This window comes from Oncorhynchus tshawytscha, linkage group LG10, assembly GCF_018296145.1.
Source record: "Oncorhynchus tshawytscha isolate Ot180627B linkage group LG10, Otsh_v2.0, whole genome shotgun sequence".
NCBI classification, from domain to species: domain Eukaryota; kingdom Metazoa; phylum Chordata; class Actinopteri; order Salmoniformes; family Salmonidae; genus Oncorhynchus; species Oncorhynchus tshawytscha.
Window position 1 is genome coordinate 58,094,449 of NC_056438.1, and position 25,132 is coordinate 58,119,580.

At 44.5% G+C, this 25,132-nt stretch overlaps 1 protein-coding gene across 7 annotated transcripts in view; it reads right to left on the reverse strand.

The window, feature by feature from the left end:
* The window catches only part of LOC112260513 (catenin delta-2), a 138,477-nt gene that overhangs the window by 6,418 nt on the left and 106,927 nt on the right, over positions 1-25,132 (reverse strand). For 5 of the 7 annotated variants that reach the window (XM_024435681.2, XM_024435684.2, XM_024435683.2 and 2 more), the window contains 7 exons: positions 16,827-16,959; positions 13,110-13,323; positions 9,704-9,887; positions 5,496-5,613; positions 3,418-3,603; positions 2,092-2,280; positions 1,583-1,733 (listed from right to left, as the gene is read on the reverse strand). In XM_024435681.2, coding sequence (XP_024291449.1) covers positions 1,583-1,733; positions 2,092-2,280; positions 3,418-3,603; positions 5,496-5,613; positions 9,704-9,887; positions 13,110-13,323; positions 16,827-16,959 — 1,175 coding nt within the window. The remainder of the gene's footprint in view (positions 1-1,582; positions 1,734-2,091; positions 2,281-3,417; positions 3,604-5,495; positions 5,614-9,703; positions 9,888-13,109; positions 13,324-16,826; positions 16,960-25,132) is intronic. The other 2 variants (XM_024435685.2, XM_024435682.2) reach the window with 1 other exon arrangement.

Sequence of the window (25,132 nt, forward strand, 5' to 3'; positions counted from 1 at the left end):
AACGGATAAAGACACGCAGTATTTACTAAACTTCACATGATATGACTGCTGTAATCAAACAGTAGTGGCTTACTGGCTGGTCTATGACCCCTTGTCTAACCTTGTCACCACTCTATGGACACTCAGCAGGAGAGCCTTCAAGATCAGAGATGTGCACAAGCCCCTTGTCCTATAGAGGCTACGTCCCCAATGAGCACTGAATGACTGAGCTAAAGTGGCCCTCTTGACATGACAGGAGAACCATAAATACTGCACTTGACACTGAGGCATCTTGAATCATTTTAAAAAGACAGTGCTCTAAAAACATTGGATATACTAATCGATAATAATGATGTTTCAGCATTTACAGTAGTACAGTACACCTATGGGGTTTTAGTCACAGACAAGAGATCATAAAATACTAGAAAAGACTAGATAGGAATAGAGAGAAGGATAGAATAAGAGAGAGAGAGAGAGAGAGAGAGAGTGGAAGGAAAGATGGGTATCAGCATATGCGAAAGGCAGGAGAGAGAGAGAGAGAGAGAGAGAGAAGAAATTCAGAGCACGGTGCTTTTAATAATTCACAATACGGCCTCAAACTCCCTGCCTGACATTCACAGCTATATGATGAGGCTTTAATACATTGTCTGGTCAATGGGTCTTTTTTAAGACCCCGCTCAGCACTCATACACGACTGTAGGCCTGAGGACACTACATTTGCAGCTGGGATGGAAATTTCAATCCCCTCACGTTTAAAAGAAAGGCCTGGGAATGGGAACGACAGGGACGGTCTAGTCCTGCCAGGGCACAGTCACTATGCTGCGATTCATAGTAAAAGCATTAGCAACTACAACAGATGTTTGTAATGTAGATAAACAAAGAAACAGACAATCCATTGGAGCACATTCCATGATATTCAAATATATTATGCCCATTTTAGCAGCTATGACGTCAGAAAAAAATGTAATATGATAATTATTTTTAAGAAGCATCCCTCAATAAAATACTATTCTAAACTAAAGCTATTAAAACTACAGTAAAAATCCACCAAGTATACCCCATCATTGCTTTACAAAGTTCTTAGATGTGTCATATATAGCCAGACATAACATTGGTTTAACATGACTTAAGCATGTAAACAGATACTTGTGGGTTACTCTATTCTATCCACAGAGTAGGACGGCTGAAGGCCTGCGGCTCTACGACATGATGCACACGTCTACTTAACACAGAGCTCCAGCCTGAGACGGCAAGAGCAGTTGCTATGGAGATGGAAGTTCCAACAGAAAACCAAGTTTATCAGAGAGATCAATAGTCTTTTAGTGCTGTTATGAGGAGAATTTCAACCATGTGAACACAGTCCACAAAGAGAGCTCTGCACACCCATCTCAGCAGAGAAAGACGCTGGTATAGCTGGCTGCAGAGAAGTGCATGGATATTAGCATATGCACACACGCGCACTCACGAGCGCGCACACACACACACACACACACATGCGCACACACACACACACATACGCGTGCACCAAACACACAGCAAACACACACAGAGAAAAAAACATTTGAATGTTTTCGAATACTGAATAACTGACAGCCGAACTAACCGATGAGGTCTTTGTTTCTGACGTCTAAGGCCATGTTTCTTAAAGCTGTGGCCACGGCACACACCACCCTGTCGTTGTCAATCCTCAGCAGCTCCACCAGGATGGGCAGACCCTTCTCTTTCCTCACTGCCGCACGGATATACACAGACCACTGGAGAGGAGAGGAGACAGAGAGGTCTGATTCACACATGTTTATGTTCTATGCTATCAGTCAGAGTAGGATGACTATCTTATAGGATCTGGTATCTCTTTCTTAACTAACATTACGATAAGGGAACAGACCAATGACTTAGACCATATCTATCTGTAAGAGTTATGGTATCTTGGCAACGGCAGTTGGACAGCTCTGAGGAGGCCATAGCTTACTGTAGTGCTCCAGCTTTCTTGAATAATACAGTGAGTTAACAGTCACCAATTAGCTCTCTGGTTCAGGAAGTTCATTTACATGACAGTGTGAACAGTTAAATGACTGCCGTTGAGCAGCTCTAAGGAGGGAGACCATAGCTTACTGTACTGTGCTGTACCTTCCAGCTGCCTGCAGCCAGGTTCTGCAGGGCCCCAGCCGCCCCCTCCAGGGTGTCTGGGTTGGAGCACTCAGACAGGAGAGTGAGGTAGGGTTTGACAATGGTGGGGTGCCACAGCATCTGAATGCCTTTGGGTGGGTCAGCAGAGTCCGGGAAGGGCCCCACGCCATCCCACTGGATGACACAGGATGGTGGAATGTTACTACTGGCCAATACTACAGGCATAATACGGGACATCAAACTGTTTGTTGCTTAGTTATCACAAAACAGTGAAAAGGTGGAAACATTGAATATGGTTGAGACTTGAGTGACAAGTGAATCACACATTGCTTTTTGAAATATGAACTTATAGGATAAATACAATTAAGAATTAAGTAGTTAAGTTAAAATCTCTGGGGCATATCTCACATACAAAATCATCACCACCAAGCCAACCACATGAGCATCTAATGTATGCCAGAGTAGATGAGTTAATAGCATAATCCAACTCAGATGATAATCAAATCTTGGCTTTTACCTGGTTATTGTCCCAGACATGGCAGAGAAAACCATGACAAATCTCTCCTCTTCACATTATATTTATGTTATTTAGCAGACACTCTTATCCAGAGTGACTTACAATTAGTGCATTCTTCTTAAGATAGCTAGGTGAGACAACATATCTACAAAAGTACATTTTCCCTCAAAGTCTTAATCAGCAAAGTCAGTGCTAGAAGGAAAGGTAAATGCCATTTTATTTAATGAAGGGCGTGTCAGGGGTGCCGTGAGATAGAGATACTGAAGATATATACTCTTCAAAGGTTTCAGACGTTTTCGGAAGATGGGCAGGGACTTTTGACTTTAGGGAGAAGCTTGTTCCACCATTGGTGTGCCAGGACAAAGAAGAGCTTTGACTAGGCTGAGTGGGAACTGACTTCCTGTACTGGTAGAAGGGCCAAGAGACCAGAGGTGGCGGAACAGAGTGCTCGGGTTGGGATGTAGGGTTTGAACATAGCCGGAAGGTAAGGAGGGGCAGTTCCCCTTGCTGCTCCGTAGGCAAGCACCAGGGTCTTGAAGATGATACGAGCTTCGACTGGAAGCCAGTGGACTGTGTGGAGGAGCGGGATGATCGTAGGAAGGTTGAACAACAGGCGGGCTGCGGCATTCTCTTCAAGCCCCTCTTTCAGAACTAAACCCAGTAAATGAGTAATTACCCATAAGATAGACCCCCCTCCCTAGCCAGCTTCCAGCACCACTGCTCTAACACGCTGGCTAATTGCTAACAGCTGCAGTTGAGATGTAGAGGAGAGGATAGAAAGGAGATGAGCCCACCTGATCATGGGCCTTCTTTTTCTTCTTCTTCTTCCCCCAGCAACCTGAGCTCTCGGAATCCTTGCCATTGGCATCGCCACAAAGCAATCCGTCAAGCTCATCCGTGCCTATCTGCTGTCCCTGAGATGTCTCTGCAGCTAGTCGATACGAGAGGTTCCTCAAAATGCACACACAGTTTTCAATGGTCTGCAAGGACAAAAGAGGGAGATGATGAGAGATGAAGGGAAGGAGTGGGTGAAAGGAGAGAGGGGGAGACGAACAGAGAGAGAGAGAGAGACAGAAAGAGAGAGAGGAAGATAAATAGAGAGCAGTATTTCATTTTGAGGAGTGCCATGAGATGCTTTGCTTGTCGGCCATGTAGCGAACAAAGTAAAGTTGTGACTTTATTTCCTCCAATGTGAGCGGACAGGATGTTTTAGGGATGCTATAAACTGGGGCAAATGCATGAGTTGCTTTCGAATAGACAGAGCATGCAATGCAATAGACCATGACTGCATTTGATACAACACACACAGACCTTGTTACTAAACATTGCCTACTGTATGTTACACTGTTGACAGTCTATTATTTAATGACATATTCCACAGCGAAATAGAGCAGATGCCAACCCTTCAATGGAACAATTAACAGAATTAAAGTATGGCTCTTTATCTAGTCTAGAAAGGCAATTCAATTGGAACATTAATTGACCAGTCTGTTAAATGCAATTGGTACAGTAAAGTCAGGTGCATCTCTTTCTGATGAATGACTAACTCCTTGTACTTGTTAGATTGCTGTGCTGGATCCAGGCCAGAGCAGTACTGTAGTGACAATCCCATTGTAGTAAGCAGTGAGGCATTCAACACCATAGTGGGGGACTCTGATCTTGTAAAGAATTTTCAGTGGGATTAGGGCTGCCAGATCGCCTTCAAACTGGTTGGCAGAAAGTAGTCCAGACATAACAAAGACCCTCAGAAATCAAACGAAATACGGCACTCATTTAGAGCGCGTATGTAGAGGTACAATTGGAGGAGCTTTACGGTACCATAACCTACTGCACATAGTTATGAGCGTGGTAGAGAGGACAGATATGGAAGGCATTTCAATAGGGAAGAACCGTTTGTCATGGTTACTGCTTGACATCAGAAAAATGTAGATGGGCTGCGCATCGCTCGAGGTTATCATGTACTGTATGTGTAACTGGTGTGAAATGGCTAGCTAGTTAGCGTACGTGCGCGCTAATAGTGTTTCAATCGGTGATATCACTCGCTCTGAGATCTTGAAGTAGTTGTTTCCCTTGCTCTGCAAGGGCCGAGGCTTTTGTGGAGCGATGGGTAACAATGCTTCGAGGGTGGCTGTGGTCTACGTGTGCAGAGGGTCCCTGATTCGGGGCGAGGAGAGGGACCGAAGCTATACTGTTACATATGTACCTAGTACCTAGTCCATTTTCTCTCAGATTCACAAGGTCTTCTACAAGCCATAAACAGGTGAACTTGAACCACATTGTCTGACATTGACAGTGTGTCAATTTCTCCATGCATGACCTGTGATTGAATCCTTCCAATAGTTGAACACTGACTAGTACTTATAGAGGATCAAATCTTAACATAATATACATAGGCTTTGTTTCAATTATACTAAATAATGCATTTCAAAGCAGGATAAAAACACTAGCTCCATAGACTTTGAGGCATTCATTCGCAGGAAATTGGACATCTGGTATGAGCTTTTGGGAAATGACCAGTGTAATCAGAGCTGTTGATGATCTGTGCTAGCGTCTAGCGTCTAGCCTGACTGCACTGTACGGTAGATCATCACCAATACCAGGAAGTCAGCGCCCCCTATCTCTCCATGCAGAGCACCAGCAAGGACAGGATAGGTGTTGAGCAGCTAAATCATGAATAAAGAAGGCCATTTACAGGGGATGATGAGGTGGAGAGAGCCAGGGAGGCAACCTTGACAACACACTGATCCAGATCCACAACATGGGACGTTCGTGTGTGTGCTGTAATGATGGGCAGCCCCTGTCTGTGATTCCCTCCGCGTCATGTTAAAGGGTCTGCTTTATGAAAGGAGATGAGAGGAACACAAAGTCAAACCTTGCTATCGATCTCGCTGCTGCCCAAGGCGGTCTGGATCACGTAGAGCAGAGCGTCGGTAAGGCCCTCGCACTCCCTCATCCTCCTGCGAGCCTCCTCCCCCGCAGAGCTCACATTCCTGCAACAACAGCCAGTCAGACATTTCTCTTCAGCATTGTATCACTGTCATATAGTACAGTCATATTGTAGTTAACCATCATCATGATTTTTCAGTTGAATTTCAGGACTAAATATTGTACTTCTTCAGTGCTTGCCATCATAGTTGGTTGAATATAGGATAACTAAATAATGTTAAAGATGTATAGTTTGACACCATGACAAGCCTGGCCCATCATGTACCCACTCTGGGTGCATCCCAAATGGCACCCTATTCCCTATACACTGAGTGAACAAAACATTAGGAAAACTTGCTCTTTCAATGACATAGACTGACCAGATGAATCCAGGTAAAAGCTATGATCCCGGCAGGTAGCCTGGTAGGCAGGGGCATTGGGCCAGTTACCAAAAGGTTGCTGGATTGAATCCTCGAGCTGACAAGGTAAAAATCTATCATTCTGCCCTGAGCAAGGCATTTACCCCACTGTTCCCCGGGTGCCATGTATGTCGATTAAGGCAGCCCCTGCACCTCTCTGATTCAGAGGGGTTGGGTTAAATGCCAAAGACTTGTTTCAGTTGAATGCATTCAGTTGCACAACTGACTAGGTATCCCCTAATCAATGTCACCTATTAAATCCACTTTAATCAGTGTAGATGAAGGGGAGGAGATGGGTTAAAGAAGGATTTTTAAGCATTTTGTGTATGCGTGCCATTTCAGAGGGTGAATGGGCAAGAGAAAATATTTAAGTACCTTTGAAAGGGCTATGGTAGTAGGTGCCAGACGCACCGGTTTGAGTGTGTTAAAACCTGCAACACTACTGGGTTTTTCACACTCAACAGTTTCCCGTGTGTATCAAGAATGGTCCTCCACCCAAAGGACATCCATCCAACTTGACACAACTGTGGGAAGCATTGGAGTCAACATGGGCCAGCATCCCTGTGGAATGCTTTCGACACCTTGTAGAGTCCATGCCCCGACGAACTGAGTCTGTTCTGAGGGCAAAAGGGAAATATTAGCAAGATTTCCTAATGTTTTGGACACTCAGAGTTTATTTTTATTTAACTCTTATTTTACCAGGTAAGTTGACTGAGAACACATTCTCATTTACAGCAACAACCTGGGTAATAGTTACAGGGGATGAACAAGCCATTTGTAAACTGGGGATGATTAGGTGACCGTGATGGTTTGAGGGCAAGATTGGGAATTTAGCCAGGACACCAGGGTTAACACACCTACTCTTACAATAAGTGCCATGGGATCTTTAGCGAACACAGAGAGTCAGGACAGCTGTTTAACGTCCCACTTGAAAGACGGCAACCCTACACAGGGCAATGTCCCCAATCACTGCCCTGGGGCATTTGGATATTTGTTTTTAGACCAGAGGAAAGGGTGCCTCCTACTGGCCCTCCAACACCACTTCCAGCAGCATGTGGTCTCCCATCCAGGAACTGACCAGGACCAACACCGCTTAGCTTCAGAAGCAAACCAGCAGTGGGATGCAGGGTGGTATGCTGCTGACTGTAGGGTATAGTGCACTACATACTGTCTCCTCTCCGCTGCCCTTTAAATGTCAGGTCATTAAAAGTCTGTAATGGTGCAGCCAGCCTGGTCTTATAACAGGCCTTTGTATGGACAACATGGCCTATCTGTGTCTCCTGTTAGAGGTTTGGCCCAATTGATAGGGAGATTATTCTGCCATACCAAGAAAAAGAGCAGTAACTGCACATTTGGTCAAAATTAGTTACTGACATTTTTGATACATTAAATACATGCTTATCATGTGGACAAATATCCTGCCTCCACTGTGTTGAGAAAATTGGGCTCATGTTTGCAGTAACTGAAAAGAGTTGCAGTGAAACCAGGGACAAAAGCAGTAACTGCCATCACTCACATCAGTTACTGCCTTTTACCTTGGTTTCACTGATCTTTGGGCTGCAGTGTCTACGGTTTACCTTGGCATTATTTATTGTCCTTTGCTGATACAAGTATCAAACTATATGACACTGACAGCCACATACAAATACATTTATGAACACCAGTTGTGTGTATAAAATTTAAAAAATCACAATGTATTCCAGTGGGTGTACCAAGCAAGAAGGCACTAACTGCCGTCTAGGGTCACAGGTCATGTCAGAAGTCAGGGTTAATATGAATAAAAAACTGCCTCATGTTAAGACAACAGATAACCACATCTCTAGTGATCTGCCTACAACTCATTTGGCTGGACAATTTAAAAACTATAAAACCATTTTTCTCAGTTCCACACTATGAGCAGCTAGGGCTCTTTTGCTTGGTAGGTCAGTATGGATGGCCTGTTTGTGACTCCGTCGGCACCTCCAGAACTGTGTAATGGGCCTGATAAACAAAGCAGACCATGGATCAATCTACTGGATCAGTATCTGTTCTGGAGGTGCTCTTTCTAGGTCAGTGATGAGTGACTTGACTGTATAAGTGAGAGACGGGCTCTGGTTAGATAGAGACAGGGTCCATTATTAGGTAGTTCCTAAAACACAGCAGTCACTGCCTACTGACCACCCCGGGTTGATACAAACAAGGAAACATGGAGCATCTTCAATAGGCTTGTTGACTCTATTGTGCATTGACAATCTAACGGTAAGGGCTTGTTGACTTTATTGTGAGTCTGATCGATAGTGATAATTAGTATATTCTCTTGCTGTCAAGGTGGGCTATGGTCCTTTTGACACTCTTCCTCCCGTTAGACACCAGCTGATCCCTGGCAGAGAGGCACCCTGTGAAGAATGGCAGTCAGCTAGCGTGCTGCGTTCGCTGTTAGCCATGGTGATTCTGTTCTGAAGACAGCCAGCGTGAGTGTCACAGGATGAGGCACAGGTGTGTGATGAGGCGGCAGGTGGCGAGGCATCTTAGTCCTGCACATTACATATTCAATCAAAGCTCCTGTTCTGTTGTTCCTTAACGACTGATGAAACAGATTAATTAGCCTGCTGAGCTCAGGGATTTAATGTACAGTCATTCATACCTGACAGGCAGGCATTAAGACTCAGCACATTTCACTTACAGTGGGCTTCCTCCCACTCCACGCTGCTGCAGTGCTGATTGGATGGGCTGCAGAGAACTACCTGTCTGATGGCCAATGGGAACGGGGGGCGTGCCCACAAAAGTCCACCTCCCTTTCATTAATCACTTCCTGCTTTGACAAGGTAATGTGTGGGCATATTAATGGTTTCAACTATTAGCAGATAATACCACTAAAGAGAAGCGGTGACATATTGCACAGAGAGAGTAATGCACTGTAGGTAGAATGAATAACCCCAAAATTAACAGACAAGCAATGTATTAGCTAAGATCTCATTATTCTCCTTCTTCGCAGATGCTTCTCTTGCTGGTACGCAGGAGACGAGAGCCCAGATATAAAAGAGTAGAAACACTTGACACATAGCCAATTTTCTTCCGGTGCCAGCGCTATAATCAGAAAGTCTTTGACAATATTCCAGAATTATAGAATGCTTTAATGGAATCCTGCAGGGAGCAGAGCAGACAGTTTTAAGCCTCACAGAGTGCTGACATGGCGTTTTCACACAACATCCCTCATAGTGAAGGTAATTATGGGGAAGAAGCATGTTACATGGGCTCCCATAATCAGTTTGACACTTGTGGCATTCACTGTCTGTGATAAAACTTCCTTCATCAATAACCCTCATTCGTCAAGTCAATACTCACAATACGTACAAAGCTTCATGAGTATACTCTGTTTGAAAGAGCAATGTGTTACATCCTGCATCACCAACACAAAGGAACTGGGTGCAGGCAAGCCAGGCAGGGACAAAGCAGGGAGACATTCACCTGAAAGAAGCCGACCGCTCTGAGTGAAAGCTACACCAAGAAGAGGAATAGTCTCCAGAAGACACCTTACAACCCAGTGCATGTTACCTCAGGTTGACATACACTGTCATGACTTGTGACTTTTAACCTCTAACCCTGCCACTGTGCTGTCACTTCTGCTTTGCTTGCTCTTTGGGGTCTTGGCTCTGTAAATGTAAAGAACCTTGTGACTACTGCTGATGTAAAAAGCTAGCAAACTTTATTAAATACATTTGATTGATTGACCCGAGGGTCCAGTAACAGTACTGACCTGAGGCAGCCGGTGGCGTTGCGGAGAACCTGGGAAGAGTGCAGGTGCAGTTTGCGGTCCTCCTGATGGGGCGAGGTGTCCCAGCCCGAGTGGGGGATGATGACAGCGTTGGTCAGCACGGCCAGGGCATCCTGGATAATGGGCATCTTCAGGGCATCACACGACGACAGGTTCCACAGCACACCTGAACAGAGAACATCAGATAGGACAGGACGTTGACGAACAGTGGTTTAACGTGGGAGAATGGTCAGCTGTAGAGATCCCGGGAAGGGAATGGTGATATATTGTTGTATTTTTTTGGAGAACAAAAGTTGAATATACTTCCTCTGAAATTAAAATAAGGATCATGTTGGACCAAAACTGTTCAAAACATTAAAAAGAAAATGGAAAACTGTAAGGCTCTATAACTGTTTAATAACTTGTCACAAAACAGCATATTTCAACCCTATTTTTGAATTAGTGAGAGGTTGGCGTGATTGTGCAATAAACTGGGCACCTGGGGCTTCATAGATTTATCTATTTTCCCAGTCATTTAATGTGCAAACCAGCCAACCTAAAAAAATGAAGGAATTTTCTCTCGCCTACCAATTACATTCAAAGCCAGCGGCTTTGGCACAGCCTGTATGAGTAAACCACAAAGACACAGAGGGAGGAAGCGCTCTCTCTCTCTGCAGCTGGGCTCTCCTCTCTCTTTAACCACACTGACTACGACTTCAGTCTTCCTCCTCAAGCTGGGGTGCTTTACTAAACACTGAACAGGGGCAATACGTGTCCACAGATAGTATACCATCCCAATTTACATATGACTTAAAAAGACAACCGACTCGCGTGTCACTATAAATTGCTTTCAGTAGGATGTGGTCGGAACATGGTGACTCTGCCATGGATGGTGTTAAGAAGTGAGCAGAAGCTGTCAGCCAAAGATCGAGATACACACACAGCACAAGAGCTGGCCGGTTATCTACAAGAGGACAGAGGAAGAAGAGGAAGGAGGAGAGGGTCCTTCACTTTACCACCCTTCATACGCCATAAAAAAATATATATATATATAAATAAATAAAGCAACACCTCACGGCACAAAGCCTCTCCCCCATGTGACCTACTTGTTGTGTGTACTGACATGTACTGACATGTATGTGTAACTGATAGATGCACACACACACACACACACACACATATACTACATGTTCATGTTTTTAAATGTATGTAAATTGTAAATTCTTTTGTTCTGTAATGTATTTTTAGTTCTTGTGTCAGACCCCAGTAAGACTAGCTGTCGCCACCGGCGTCGGCTAATGGGGATCCTAATAAATCACATCAACAATCAAACCAGAGGGCACACCCACACAGACACACACACACACACACACACACACTCAGAGCACTGATTGTAATGACCTTGACAGCTGGCCCAACACATTATAATTCTTGTTGACCTTCACCACATCATGTCCCTCCTAGGACACCGTAGCCGTAGCATTTGTGATTGCAATTACCAGTGGTGAGGCCGTCAGTCACTCTTCACCCGTTCCTCTCACAACAACAATGTAATTACATAGATCTACTTTAGTCTTATCAGCCACGTTGGGATGTTTTCCTTGTGGTCTGCTCTGCTCTAAATAACTAGCTGCGTGGCTCATAATTAGCGGAGACAGTAATCTTGCAGAGAGCATTACTTTACCGCGCTCAGCAGCGCACAACATTTCTGTGTTTTTTTTAAAATGAAAGAGCTGCTGCCTATAGCGGTGGCGGCGTTGGGCTCGGCCGATAATAACCGCCTATAACATCATCTTGTTCTAGTGGGGAAGAAAAGATGGATGTTTTATTTCGCTGGATAGAGGAAAGAGGTTAATTGCCTCAGCCTTACATCATCAGGGAGGCGGGGGGTGCGAGAGCATCATTTCGTGGAGAGAAAGCAGGTCGTCTGCAGAACTAGACCTAAATTATCTCTACGGGGGGTAGTGGAAGTTGAGGGCACTGTGCAGGTTGTCAAGGTGACAGAAATGGCATTTTAGGAGCATGACGTTTTTATGTGGTTCAAGTGAGGCAGCCGCTATGTCGTGAGCCGACAGTGATTCAGTGCAGATGACATTCCAATCAAATCAGGTCAAATCAGAACACTCTTTACAATGAGTCACTGTGGTACCGAAACAAATGTGAAGAAATAAACTTCATCCCAGCTCTGATGGGATAAGACATATAGATAGATGTCTGTACATCTATGTTTGTAGATGGCTGTACATTTCTACCATTCTCCTCCAACTTCTACTACTTTTAAATGAACCTACTCCGATAACTCCTATCCCTCCATCCCTCCACTAGATTAGAATAATTTTTACCTTGGCTGTGTAAGAGCAGCAACAGGGGTTTCTGTTCGACATCACATGGAGTCCAGGATACAATCTACATCTTTAATCTCAGAAGACAAGAAATTTGCCATTAAAAATAGTTGTATTTTTCTGAATAATCGTCTTTGGCTCCTCTACATGCAAGGGGGGCTTCTTAGAGCAGCGGGGGAAACAACAACCTTGTTTGGCTAACTGTGATGTCATAAACCACCGCTGCCACCGCATGCCTAAGAAGGGCACCCGTTGGCAGGTGGTGACAAGGGGAAGGCTCAGGGAAGGCTAGGAGACAGAGAGAGACTGGTAAATGGTCCCGTTAATCCATGCCCAGTCACAGGAAGGGGAGAGGAAGCTCAGGCAGCCACTGTGACTGATTTAAACAGCCAGAAGAGAAGATGTGAAGAGGCAGAATTCCTCTGGGCTGGGAAAGGTTTTCTGCAGCCTGATTAATTTGTGACAGGAGGGACTGTGTTCCAAGCGTTGAATTGTTTTCTAATTTATATGGTAATCTCCGTTAAGACAGTATCAGCACAAATCATATATTTCCTAAGCATTTCCTGTTTTAAAAACCTCTCTACAAAATACATCATAAAAGGATGCAGCAGCATGCTCTCTCTAAACATGACTAGGGGATTTAACCTCTGACTTCTTATTGCCTTTTGGCAATGTTGACTTTTAGAACATCGTCATTTAATAGATATCTGTGGTGCCACACCCCAATGAAGTTTCACATCATATTGTATGTCATCATGCATTTTCTATCCAGTCATGTCATTTATGGATATTCGTGTTTTCATATTCAGTGTTTAACTAGCTGACTTATATTGATGAGCCACTACTATGGATGTTGATGTGACACGTCCCTTTGGGATTCTTTGCCTCTACAGCCTACCGTAGTTCTCCAGCCCCCAGTAACAGTGACAGTTAAACATTAGATAACACGCCCATACGCATCCAGGTATAATCCTTTAGAACTTGTTTTAAATACTTTTTTATAATGTCATATAGCAAGGCTATGTTATGTCTCTCTATGTTATATCTTGTCAACAAACTCTGTTTACCTGTGAGCAACTCCCTAATCTCCATGTCTGTGGTCTTCCTCAGCAGGCGGACCAGGGCTGGGATCCCCCCACAGTTCTTCAGGGCGATCTTGTTGTCATCGTTGGCCTTGCCGTACACCAGGTTCCTCAGAGCTCCACAGGCGCTGCGGTGCACGTCGGTCATCCTGTGGTCTAGCAGATCCACCAGCAGCTGGATCCCTCCTTGTCTCCGGATCTGGTGAGAGGAACAGGGAGAGGACGGATGTAAGTGGATCCACTGGATCAAAATGAAAAGATAGAGCAAGAGCAGTACAAATATACATGCACTAGTGTAGCTACTGTTCTTTACTTTTCAATTGTCTACAGCAAAAGTCATAGTTAGTCATAGTTTTCAGCATTGACAACAATATCCCTAAAGGCATCCCTATATAAATACTATTCTTCAATAAACTAGAGCCATGTCAAACACGTGGCTGAACACAGACAGAAAGGCCCAGGACACACTGTCACAGTGTTCTGCCATATTAGTGACAGAGTGACAGGATGACCTGGCAGAGTGTGTGTGTGTGTGTGTGTGTGTGTGTGTGTGTGTGTGTGTGTGAGAGAGAGAGAGAGAGAGAGAGAGAGAGAGAGAGAGAGAGAGAGAGAGAGAGAGAGAGAGAGAGAGAGAGAGAGAGAGAGAGAGAGAGAGAGAGAGAGAGAGAGAGAGAGAGAGAGAGAGAGAGAGACACAAGAGAGAGAGAGAGAGAGAGAGAGAGAGAGAGAGAGAGAGAGAGAGAGAGAGAGACACACACACACAAGAGGACTGGTGCCAACAGCAGATGTGTGCTGCCAGGTCCAACAGAATGGATCAGCATTGCTGCTGTTTCTGTACCTCTCAACTTCCATTAAACACAGAGGAGAAACATGATTAAAAATCAGAGACCCTGTTCATCTGGGTGCTCTGCTTCAATTTACTGACAATTCATTTAGTGACAAGGTTTATCCCATCATGGCTTCTGTTATTACACTACACGTGCCATTTTATGGCTGACTCATATTCAGTCAAAGCACAAACAAAGAGGTGTTGGCAAAGGTGATAGACACTGGCTCACTAGATTGCAGGCTACATGCTATCATTATTCAGTACATGCTGTACGTACAGTTGAAGTCGGAAGATTACATACACTTAGGTTATACAGTTGAAGTTTACATACGCTTAGGTTGGAGTCATTAAAAGTAATTTTTCTACCACTCCACACATTTCTTGTTAACAAACTATAGTTTTGGCAAGTCAGTTAGGACATCTACTTCGTGCATGACACAAGTAATTTTTCCAACAATTGTTTACAGACAGATTATTTCACTTATAATTCATTGTATCACAATTCCAGTGGTTCAGAAGTTTACATACATTCAGTTGACTGTGCCTTTAAACAGCTTGGAAAATTACAGAAAATGATGTCATGGCTTTAGAAGCTTCTGATAGGCTAATTGACATCATTTGAGTTAATTGGAGGTGTACCTGCGGATGTATTTCAAGGACTACCTTCAAACTCTGTGCCTCTTGGCTTGACATCATGGGAAAATCAAAAGAAATCAGCCAAGACATCAGAAAAATAATTATAGACCTCCACAAGTCTTGTTCATTCTTGGGTGCAATTTCCAAACGCCTGAAGATACCACGTTCATCTGTACAAACAATAGTACGCAAGTATATACACCATGGGACCACGCAGCCGTCATACCTCTCAGGAAGGAGACGCATTCTGTCTCCTAGAGATTAATGTACTTTATTGCGAAGACTGCAAATCAATCCCAGAACAACAGCAAAGGACCCTGTGAAGATGCTGACATAACCTGAAAGGCCGCTCAGCAAGGAAGAAGCCACTGCTCCAAATAAAATCCCCACAAAAAAGCCAGACTACGGTTTGCAACTGCATGGGAACAAAGATGGGGGACAAAGATCGTACTTTTTTGAGAAATGTCCTCTGGTCGGATTAAACAAAAATAGAACTGTTTGGCCATCGTTATGTTTGGAGGAAAAATGGGGAGGCTTGCAAGCCGAAGAACACCATCCCAACCGTGAAGCACGGGGGTGGCAGCATCATGTTGTGGGGGTGCTTTGCTGCAGGAGGGACTGGTGCACTTCACAAAATAGATGGCATCATGAGGTAGAAAAATGATGTGGATATATTGAAGCATCTGAAGACATCAGTCAGGAAGTTAAAACTTGGTCGCAAATGGGTCTTCCAAATGGACAATGACCCCAAGCATACTTCCAAAGCTCTGTCAGGAGGAATGGGCCAAAATTCACCCAACTTATTGTGGGAAGCTAGTGGGTTGCTACCCGAAACGTTTGACCCAAGTTAAACAATTTAACGGCAATGCTACCAAATACTAATTGAGTGTATGTAAACTTCTGACCCACTAGGAATGTGATGAAATAAATAAAATATTAAATAAATCATTCTCTACTATTATTCTGACTTTTCACATTCTTAAAATAAAGTGGTGATCCTAAATGTCCTAAGACAGGGAATTTTTTTAATGAATTAAATTAAATGTCAGGAATTGTGAAAAGCTGAGTTTAAATGTATTTGGCTAAGGTGTATGTAAACTTCCCACTTCAACTGTATGTATGTTCCCTACTGTTTATGAAAACACTTACTAGACTCATCTCCCTCGCTCTGCTGTTATCAAAATAAAGCACCCAGTTAGTCGTCATTCCCTTCACACAGCCTCCTGGTCCAAAAATAACCAAGACACCGTTGTAAAGAATACGAGGGGAGACAGAGAGCTGATTTCAAGCGTAGGGCGCAGCAGGTGTTTATTGTAAAGGACCACAGGAGGCAGGCAGCTGGGTCCAGGGGCAGGCAGAAGGTCATACACAGGGGGTCCAAAAAGGCAACAGTACAGGCAGGGAAAAGGCTAGTAACGTCGTCCGGGAGATCAGGCAATAGGTAGATAACAGGAAATCCGATAGGCTAAAGTATAGGCAGGGAATAGGCAAAAGGCGCCGTTAGTGGGGCAGGCAAAAACTATCATACACAGGAGGAGTAAATCACGCGAAAAACATCGCTCCGAAAGAAGTGTGTCACAAACCAACAATACCTCACAGTGACAGGGTGCAAAAACTGAACTACATAGTGTGTGATAATGACATACCTATGTGTGATCAGGTGATTAGAATTCAGGTGATTGGGATCTGGAGAGTGAGCTGCGTTCAGGGGATCTACGTGTTTGAGAGTGTGAGTTGGAAGCAGATGTTACAACCGCTAGGCGAGAAGGGACCATCATGACACACACAGCTAACGTGGATTGCGTTGCAGTACTCAGTACTATACATAGTGTGTGGGTGTGCCTGTGTGTGTGCATGCCTATGGGGTGTGTATGTGTGCAATCACGGATATGTGTGTGTGGGTCTGCCCATGTTGCCTGTGTGATGTATCTCATAGTCTGAGTGAGGCAATGGGATGAGCGTCAGCAGTGTTCCAGGGGAAGCCATCAGCTGACCTAATGACTTTCTTCCAATCCTTCCCAGAGGGCATCTGACCTGCAACTTATCCCTCCATCTCCCCATCCCTCCGACTCCCCATCCCTCCGACTCCCCATCCCTCCATCTCCCCGTTAGCCACTGATTTTACAACTTCATGGGGCCTATACATTTCATAATGTATAAGCAGTGGATGCAGGTGTCCCAGCTAGCACACAGCAGTAGAAACTGTATGGATCCGGACCCAACCGGTGCATGGTTACCTCAGACTTGATCTTGTTGTCTCCGAAGCACAGGTGTTGGAGGTAGGCTGCAGCGTTGGACTGGACCGAGGGGAACTGGTGCTGCAGCATCTGGATTACCTCAGGCAGCTCTGGGTCTCTCCAGCCAAACTCCCTGCAGAGGACCATGGGAAACACATGGATGAATACAGAACAGAACTGGATGGCTAAAAGGCTTCTGCGTCCCAAATGGCACCTTATTCCATGCCCTCATAGGGCTCTGGTCAAAAGTAGTGCACTATATAGGAAATAGGGTGCCATTTGAGACAGACACAAGCGTAGAAATACAGTGCTAAACAAAATGATCACTCATTGTGTATTATACTGCAATCTTCAACCTAACTTTTCAGATGACTGCTGTATGCATGTCTTTGTGTTGTTTCATTTTCATGGTAGATTGACATAGCAGTTGTGGTGGTAATTCCTCTAAGTGGTGTTGTGGTATAATGCAATTTCTGCATTAGGCATCTCTGTTCTCTCTTTCTTTTAAATGCCATGAGTTTGGCTTATTGTCTGTAGCTATATTGATGTTTAATACTACAGTATGTTCAAATCAAATCAAATTGTAATAGTCACATGTGCCAAATACAACAGGTGTAGACCTTGCAGTGAAATGCTTACTTACAAGCTCCTAACCAACAATGCAGTTTAAAAAAAATAGAGATAAGAATAAGAAATAAAAGTAACAAGTAATTAAAGAGCAGCAGTGAAATAACAATAGCAAGACTATATACAGGGGGGTACCGATACAGAGTCAATGTGTGGGGAAACCAGTTATTTGAGGTAGTATGTACATGTACTGTAGGTAGAGTTATTAAAGTGACCATGCATAGATGACAACAGAGAGTAGCAGTGGTGTAAAGAGGGGGTGAGAGTGGGGCACTGCAAATAGTCTGGGTAACAATTTGACTAGATGTTCAGGAGAGTCTTATGGTTTGGGGGTAGAAGCTGTTTAGAAGCCTCCTGGACCTAGACTTGGCGCTCCGGTACCGCTTGCCATGCGGAAGTAGAGAGAACAGTCTATGACTGGGGTGGCTGGAGTCTTTGACAATTTTGAGGCCTTCTTCTGACACCGCCTGGTATAGAGGTCCTGGATGGCAGGAAGCTTGGCCCCAGTGATGTACTGGGGCCTCAATCTTGGACTCAATCATGGACACTCTTACTGACAGTTGTGGCTGCTTTGCGTGATGTATTGTTGTCTCTACCTTCTTGCCCTTTGTGCTGTTGTCTGTGCCCAATAATGTTTATACCATGTTTTGTGCTGCTACCATGTTGAGTTGCTACCATGCTGTGTTATCATGTGTTCCTCTTGCCATGATGTGTGTTTTGTCCTATATTTATGTTATTTTTTTAAATATATATTTTTAAATCCCAGCCCCCGGCCCCGCAGGAGGTCTTTTGCCTTTTGGTAGGCCGTCATTGTAAATAAGAATTTGTTCTTAACTGACTTGCCTAGTTAAATAAAGGTTAAATAAAAATAAAAATAAATAATAAACTGGGCCGTTTGCACTACCCTCTGTAGTGCCTTGGAATCAAGGGGCCGGGCAGTTGACATACCAGGCAGTGATGCAACCATGCTCTCGATGGTGCGGCTGTAGAACCTTTTGAGGATCTGAGGACCCATGCCAAATCATTTCAGTCTCCTGAGGGGGAATAGGTTTTGTCGTGCCCTCTGCATGACTGTCTTGGTGTGCTTGGACCATGTTAGTTTGTTGGTGATGTGGACACCAAGGAACTTGAAGCTCTCAACCTGCTCTACTGCAGTCCCGTCGAAGAGAATGGGGGCGTGCTCGGTCCTCCTTTTCCTGTAGTCCACAATCATCTCCGTTGTATTGATCATGTTGAGGGAGAGGTTTTTGTCCTGGCACCACACGGCCAGGTCTCTGACCTCCTCCTTATAGGCTGTCTCATGTACTGTTGTGTCATCTGCAAATTTAATGATGGTTTTGGAGTCGTGCCTGGCCGTGCAGTCATGGATGAACAGGGAGTACAGGAGGGGACTGAGCACGCACCAATGAGGGGCCCCTGTGTTGAGGATCAGCATGGCGAATGTGTTGTTACCTACCCTTACCACCTGGGGGCGGCCCGTCAGGAAGTCCAGGATCCAGTTGCAGAGGGAGGTGTTTAGTCCCAGGGTCCTTAGCTTAGTGATGACCTTTGAGGGCACTATGGTGTTGAACGCTGAGCTGTAGTCAATGAAAAGCATTCTCACATAGGTGTTCCTTTTGTCCAGATGGGAAAGAGCAGTGTGGAGTGTAATAGAGATTGCATCATCTGTGGATCTGCTGGAGTGGTATGTAAATTGGAGTGGGTCTAGGGTTTGTGGGATGATGGTGTTGATGAGCCATGACCAGCCTTTCAAAGCATTTCATGGCTACAGACGTGACTGCTACGGGTCGGTAGTCGTTTAGGCAGCTTACCTTAGTGTTCCTGGGCACAGGGACTATGGTGGTCTGCTTAAAACATGTTGGTTTTACAGACTCAGACAGGGAGAGGTTGAAAATGTCAGTGAAGACACTTGCCAGTTGGTCAGCGCATGCTCGCAGTACACGTCCTGGTAATCCGTCTGGCCCAGCGGCCTTGTGAATGTTGACCTTTTTTAAATGTATTTTTATTTCATCTTTATTTAACCAGGTAGGCCAGTTGAGAACAAGTTCTCACTTACAACTGACACTTAGGCTACATTGCATTGAGATACACTTACAGAGCAGAAAAACAAAGTGACACGTGACATTTGCATTGTCCACAACCAGCCGTGGCCAGGAGCCCCATAGGCCGTGCACAATTGGCCCAGCATCGTCCGGGTTAGCTGAGGGTTTGGCAGGGGGCTTTACATGGCTCATCGCGCTCTAGCGACTCCTTTTGGCGGGCCGTGTGCATGCAGGCTGACCCAGGTGCCAGTTGAACAGTGTTTCCTGTGACACATGGGTGCAGCCGGCTTGCAGGGGTTAAGAGCACGGTTAGGCAGGTCATTTCTCGGAGGACGCATGACTCCACCTTCGCCTTTCCCGAGCCCGTTGGGGAGTTTCAGCGATGAGACAAGATCGAAATTGGGGAGAATTATTATTATTTTTTTTAAAGGTAACAAACATGTATGACAGATTTGCCAAACAAACGTAAGTTCTCTCCATCTGTTCCAATAGCACATGGCCTAGCGTTAAAAAAACATTTTAATAATAAGATATATTAAAATCCAAAACAAGGATGTTTTCTACACCCACAAGTTATGAATGAAATAATTTGCCAAAGAATGTTACAGACTAGTACTGAGTCCCTACTCTTGGAGAATGAGTGTGTTCATACAGCATTATCCTCTGGTGATGCAAGCTGTGGTTCTCCAGTGTGGTCGCCTGAGGCTAGCTACTGTAGGTGGCTGTCAGAGACCCCTGTCATCCCCACCACTATCTTCACCACCCCCACCACTATCACCCCCACCCCACCCAATTCTTATCGGCAACAAAGCGAGAGAGCAAGAGACACACACTGGTGTAAAGGCCGTGCTCTCCCTGTACAGTGTAAACACCTACCAGCAACTGTTCAACCTCCATCCATCACAGCTGTCCGCAATCAAGCCTTTCAGTTTGTCAGCTCTCAAAGACCGAGAATCAATTATATTAACGGCTGAGATCACGTGTGAGAGAGAGAGAGAGAGATGTGAGAGAAAAGGAGAGATGTGTTATGAGAGCGAGAGAGAGAGCCAGCGAGAGAGGGAGAGGAAAACTAGGAACAGAGAGCTAATTCTGATCCACAGGGCCACAGTCAGTGATGTATACACTACGAAGGCTAAAAGTGCCTCAGGACCATTTAATCTCCCCACAACCCATCTCCCAACAATACCAAGCATCACTAACATGAGCCAGGGAGAAATGGAGGAGGCCATGGCCATTTACAGAGAAAGAGAAACGTTAACTTTCAAAAAGGTCAACAGAACGATGGGGCTCTAGCTGGGATTCTCTCTGACCTCAATCACATAAAACAAAACCCAGCGAAATAAAACAACAGGGAGCCCAGCTATGGACGTCTCTCCTGAGCCCCTTCAGAACTGTTACATAGAAAGTGGAGTTTCACACAGTAGGTGGGGAGTGTACCAACCAAACACAGTGGGACATCATTCCATTTCCAGACTACACAGGCAGCTGCCAAGTCTTTCTGCACCCTTCTACCAAGCAGCAGAACCCCACACTAGTGGGCACTGGGCATGCTCAGTTCAGGCAGTAGCTAGGCTGCACTGAGCACGTATTGTTGAGTTATTGGAGCTGACTGGTGTGCAGTCGTCAGAAATGATTTCCTTGTAAATATAAGGCATCAAAGGGAACGAACACAGAGGAGCATGGAGGGATTGAAATCCTTTTGTTTCAGCAAATGGACCAATGGGAGAAAATATTTTTCAAAATGTTGTTTTTTCCCCTCTCATCGCTGATGATTATGAAGCTTGTTCACATGCTCTATGGTCTGCCCCTGTGAGGCATGGTTGCATTAGCAAAAACATTAATCCACAGTCATATTCATCTACTATAATGATGATCACAGCTGTGCATCTAAGTATTTGTAGATCAAATACAACTTCATAAAAAATGATCTAAAGATGATGTAACCTTGCATAAGTTACCTTTGGGTAATTGGGAAATCAAAATGCTCAATCAAAATGCTCAATCAAAATGCTCAATCAAGAATACTCAAACAGTTTGTGCAAACTACTGTCTGCTTAATCATATCCAATTCGGAAGTAGGTCGCTTGCTGAAACATCGCCTTCGGTCAAATGAAGTCGGAATGCATTACAGTACATAGGGTTTTAAGATATTTTCTCCCACAAACATTTCAGAGACACTGTTGTACGTACTGTATGTTTGTGTTAGCTTATCAGTTAATGTATACTGAACAAAAATATATAAACAACATGTTGGTCTCATGAGCTGAAATAAAAGATCCCAAAAATGTTCCATGCACACAAAAATCTTATTTCTTTCAAATGTTGTGCACAAATTGGTTTACATCCCTGTTGATGTCCTTTGCCAAGATAATCCATCCACCTGACAGGTGTGGCATATCAAGAATCTGATTAAACAGCAGGACCATTACACAGGTGCACCTTGTGCGGGGGACAATAAAAGGCCACTCTAAAAATGTGCAGTTTTGTCACACAACACAATGACACAGATGTCTCAAGTTTTTAGGGAGCATGCAATTGGCATGCTGACTGCAGGAATGTCCACCAGAGCTGTTGCCAGAGAGTTTAATGTTTATTTCTCTACAATAAGCCGCATCCAACGTAGTTTTTGAGAATTTGGCAGTACAGTTGAAGTCGGAAATTTACATTCTCCTTGGCCAAATACATTTAAACTCAGTTTTCACAATTCCTAACATTTAATCCAAGTAAAAATGCCCAGTGGAGGGCATAGGCTCACCCACTGGGGAGCCAGGCCCACCCTTGGCTGTGCCCCTGCCCACTCATTTGAAATCCATAGATTAGGCTCTAATGAATTTATTTCAATTGACTGATTTCCTTATATGAACTGTAACTCAGTAAAATCGTTAAAATTGTTTCATGTTGCGTTTATATGTTTGTTTCTGTATATTTGGTGTGCATTCGAAATTGCACCCTATTTCCTATATAGTGCACTTCTTTTCACCAGAGCCCTGGTCTCTGGTCAAGGGATGCACTATAAAGGGAACAGGAAACCATTTCAGACATATGTACATATGTATAAAGTATGTCTGTGTTAGTTTAGCCGTTTAGTCCACATGTATTGGGGTAGATTGGGAAGCTATATGAAAGGGTCCCACAGCCAGCCAGCCAAGCAGGCAGCACAGCCAGACAGACACCGAGGCTGGGCAGATCGAGAGGCACTATGTGTCTGTAATGAAGTGACCACAAAAGGACCACTACAAGAGTGTCCAGGTCGAACCATTAAAATGGAGGTTATGGCTCTTATTTACAGCACCAGAGAGAGGGTAGGTCCCTGAATAGGACTCTAGCGGCTGTGTTCATTGTTGTAGTGTCTGAGATGTGGCCGATTAGGCCGGATTAGCTTCAGCAGGGGAGTTCACAGGCCGACATCCCCAAGCACTGACACACACACACGGACACTCATGCGCATTCACACAAACACACACACACACACAAATATAAACTCAGCAAAAAAAGAAACGTCCCCTTTTCAGGACCCTGTCTTTCAAAGATAAATCTTCAAAATCTAAGTAACTTCACATATCTTCATTGTAAAGGGTTTAAACACTGTTTTCTATGCTTGTTCAATGAACCATAAACAATTAATGAACATTCACCTGTGGAACGGTCGTTAAGACACGAACAGCTTACTGAAGGTAGGCAATTAAGGTCACAGTTATGAAAACGTAGGACACTAAAGAGGCCTTTCTACTGACTCAGAAAAAATCCAAAAGAAAGCTGCCCAGGGTCCCTGCTCATCTGTGTGAACATACCTTAGGCATGCTGCAAGGAGGCATGAGGACTGCAGATGTGGCCAGGGCAATAAATTGCAATGTCCGTACTGTTAGACGCCTAAGACAGCGCTACAGGGAGACAGGACGGACAGCTGATCATCCTCGCAGCGGCAGACCACGTGTAACAACACCGGCACAAGATCAGTACATTCAAACATCACACCTGCGGGACAAGTACAAGATGGCAACAACAACTGCCCGAGTTACACCAGGAATGCACAATCCCTCCATCAGTGCTCAGACTGTTCGCAAAAGGCTGAGAGAGGCTGGACTGAGGGCTTGTAGGCCTGTTGTAAGGCAGTTCCTCACCAGACATCACCGGCAACAACATTGTATATGGGCACAAACCCACCATCGCTGGACCAGACAGGACTGGCAAAAAGTGCTTTTCACTGATGAGTCGCGGTTTTGTCTCACCAAGTGTGATGGTTGGATTTGCGTTTATCGTTGAAGGAATGAGCGTTACACTGAGGCCTGTACTCTGGAGTGGGATCAATTTGGAGGTGGAGGGTCCGTCATGGTCTGGGAAGGTGTGTCACAGCATCATCGGACTGAGCTTGTTGGCTTTGAAGGAAATCTCAACGCTATGCGTTACAGGGAAGACATTCTCCTCCCTCATGTGGTACCATTCATGCAGGCTCATCCTGACATGACCCTCCAGCATGACAATGCCACCAGCCATACTGCTCGTTCTGTGTGTGATTTCCTGCAAGACAGGAATGTCAGTGTTCTGCCATGGCCAGCGAAGAGCACAGATCTCAATCCCATTGAGCACGTCTGGGACCTGTTGGATCGGAGGGTGAGGGCTAGGGCAAGCCCCCCATATATGTCCAGGAACTTGCAGGTGCCTTGGTGGAAGAGTGGGGTAACATCTCACAGCAAGAACTGGCAAATCTGGTACAGTCCATGAGGAGGAGATGCACTGCAGTACTTAATGCAGCTGGTGGCCACACCAGATATTGACTGTTACTTTTGATTTTGACAGTGAGAGGATGTTTATTTTTTTGCTGAGTTTATATATACAGTTAAAGTCGTTAGTTTACATACACCTTAGCCAAATACATTTAAACTCAGTTATTCACAATTGCTGACATTTAATCCTAGTAAAATTTAATGTCTTAGGTCAGTTTGGATCACCACTTTATTTTAAGAATGTGAAATGTCAGAATAATAGTAGCGAGAATTAATTATTTCAGATATTATTTCTTTCATCACATTCCCAGTGGGTCAGAAGTTTACATACAACTCAATTGGTATTTGGTAGAATTGCCTTTAAATTGTTTAACTTGGGTCAAACATTTTGGGTAGCCTTTCACAAGCTTCCCACAATAAGTTGGGTGAATTTTGGACCATTCCTCCTGACAGAGCAGGTGTAACTGAGTCAGGTTTGTAGGCCTCCTTGCTCGCACACGCTTTTCAGTTCTGCCCACAAATGTTCTATAGGATTGACGTCAGGGCTTTGTGATAGCCACGCCAATACCTTGACTTTGTTGTCCTTAAGTCATTTTGCCACAACTTTGGAAGTATGCTTGGGGTCATTGTCCATTTGGCAGACCCATTTGTGACCAAGCTTTAACTTCCTGACTGATGTCTTCAGATGTTGCGTCAATATATTCACATAATTTTCCATCCTCATGATGCCATCTATTTTGTGAAGTGCACCAGTCTAGGACTCGTTTTACTGTGGATATAGATACTTTTGTACCCGTTTCCTCCAGCATCTTCACACGGTCCTTTGCTGTTGTTCTGGAATTGATTTGCCCTTTTCGCACCAAAGTACGTTATCTCTAGGAGATGAACCCACTGGAATTATGATACAGTGAAT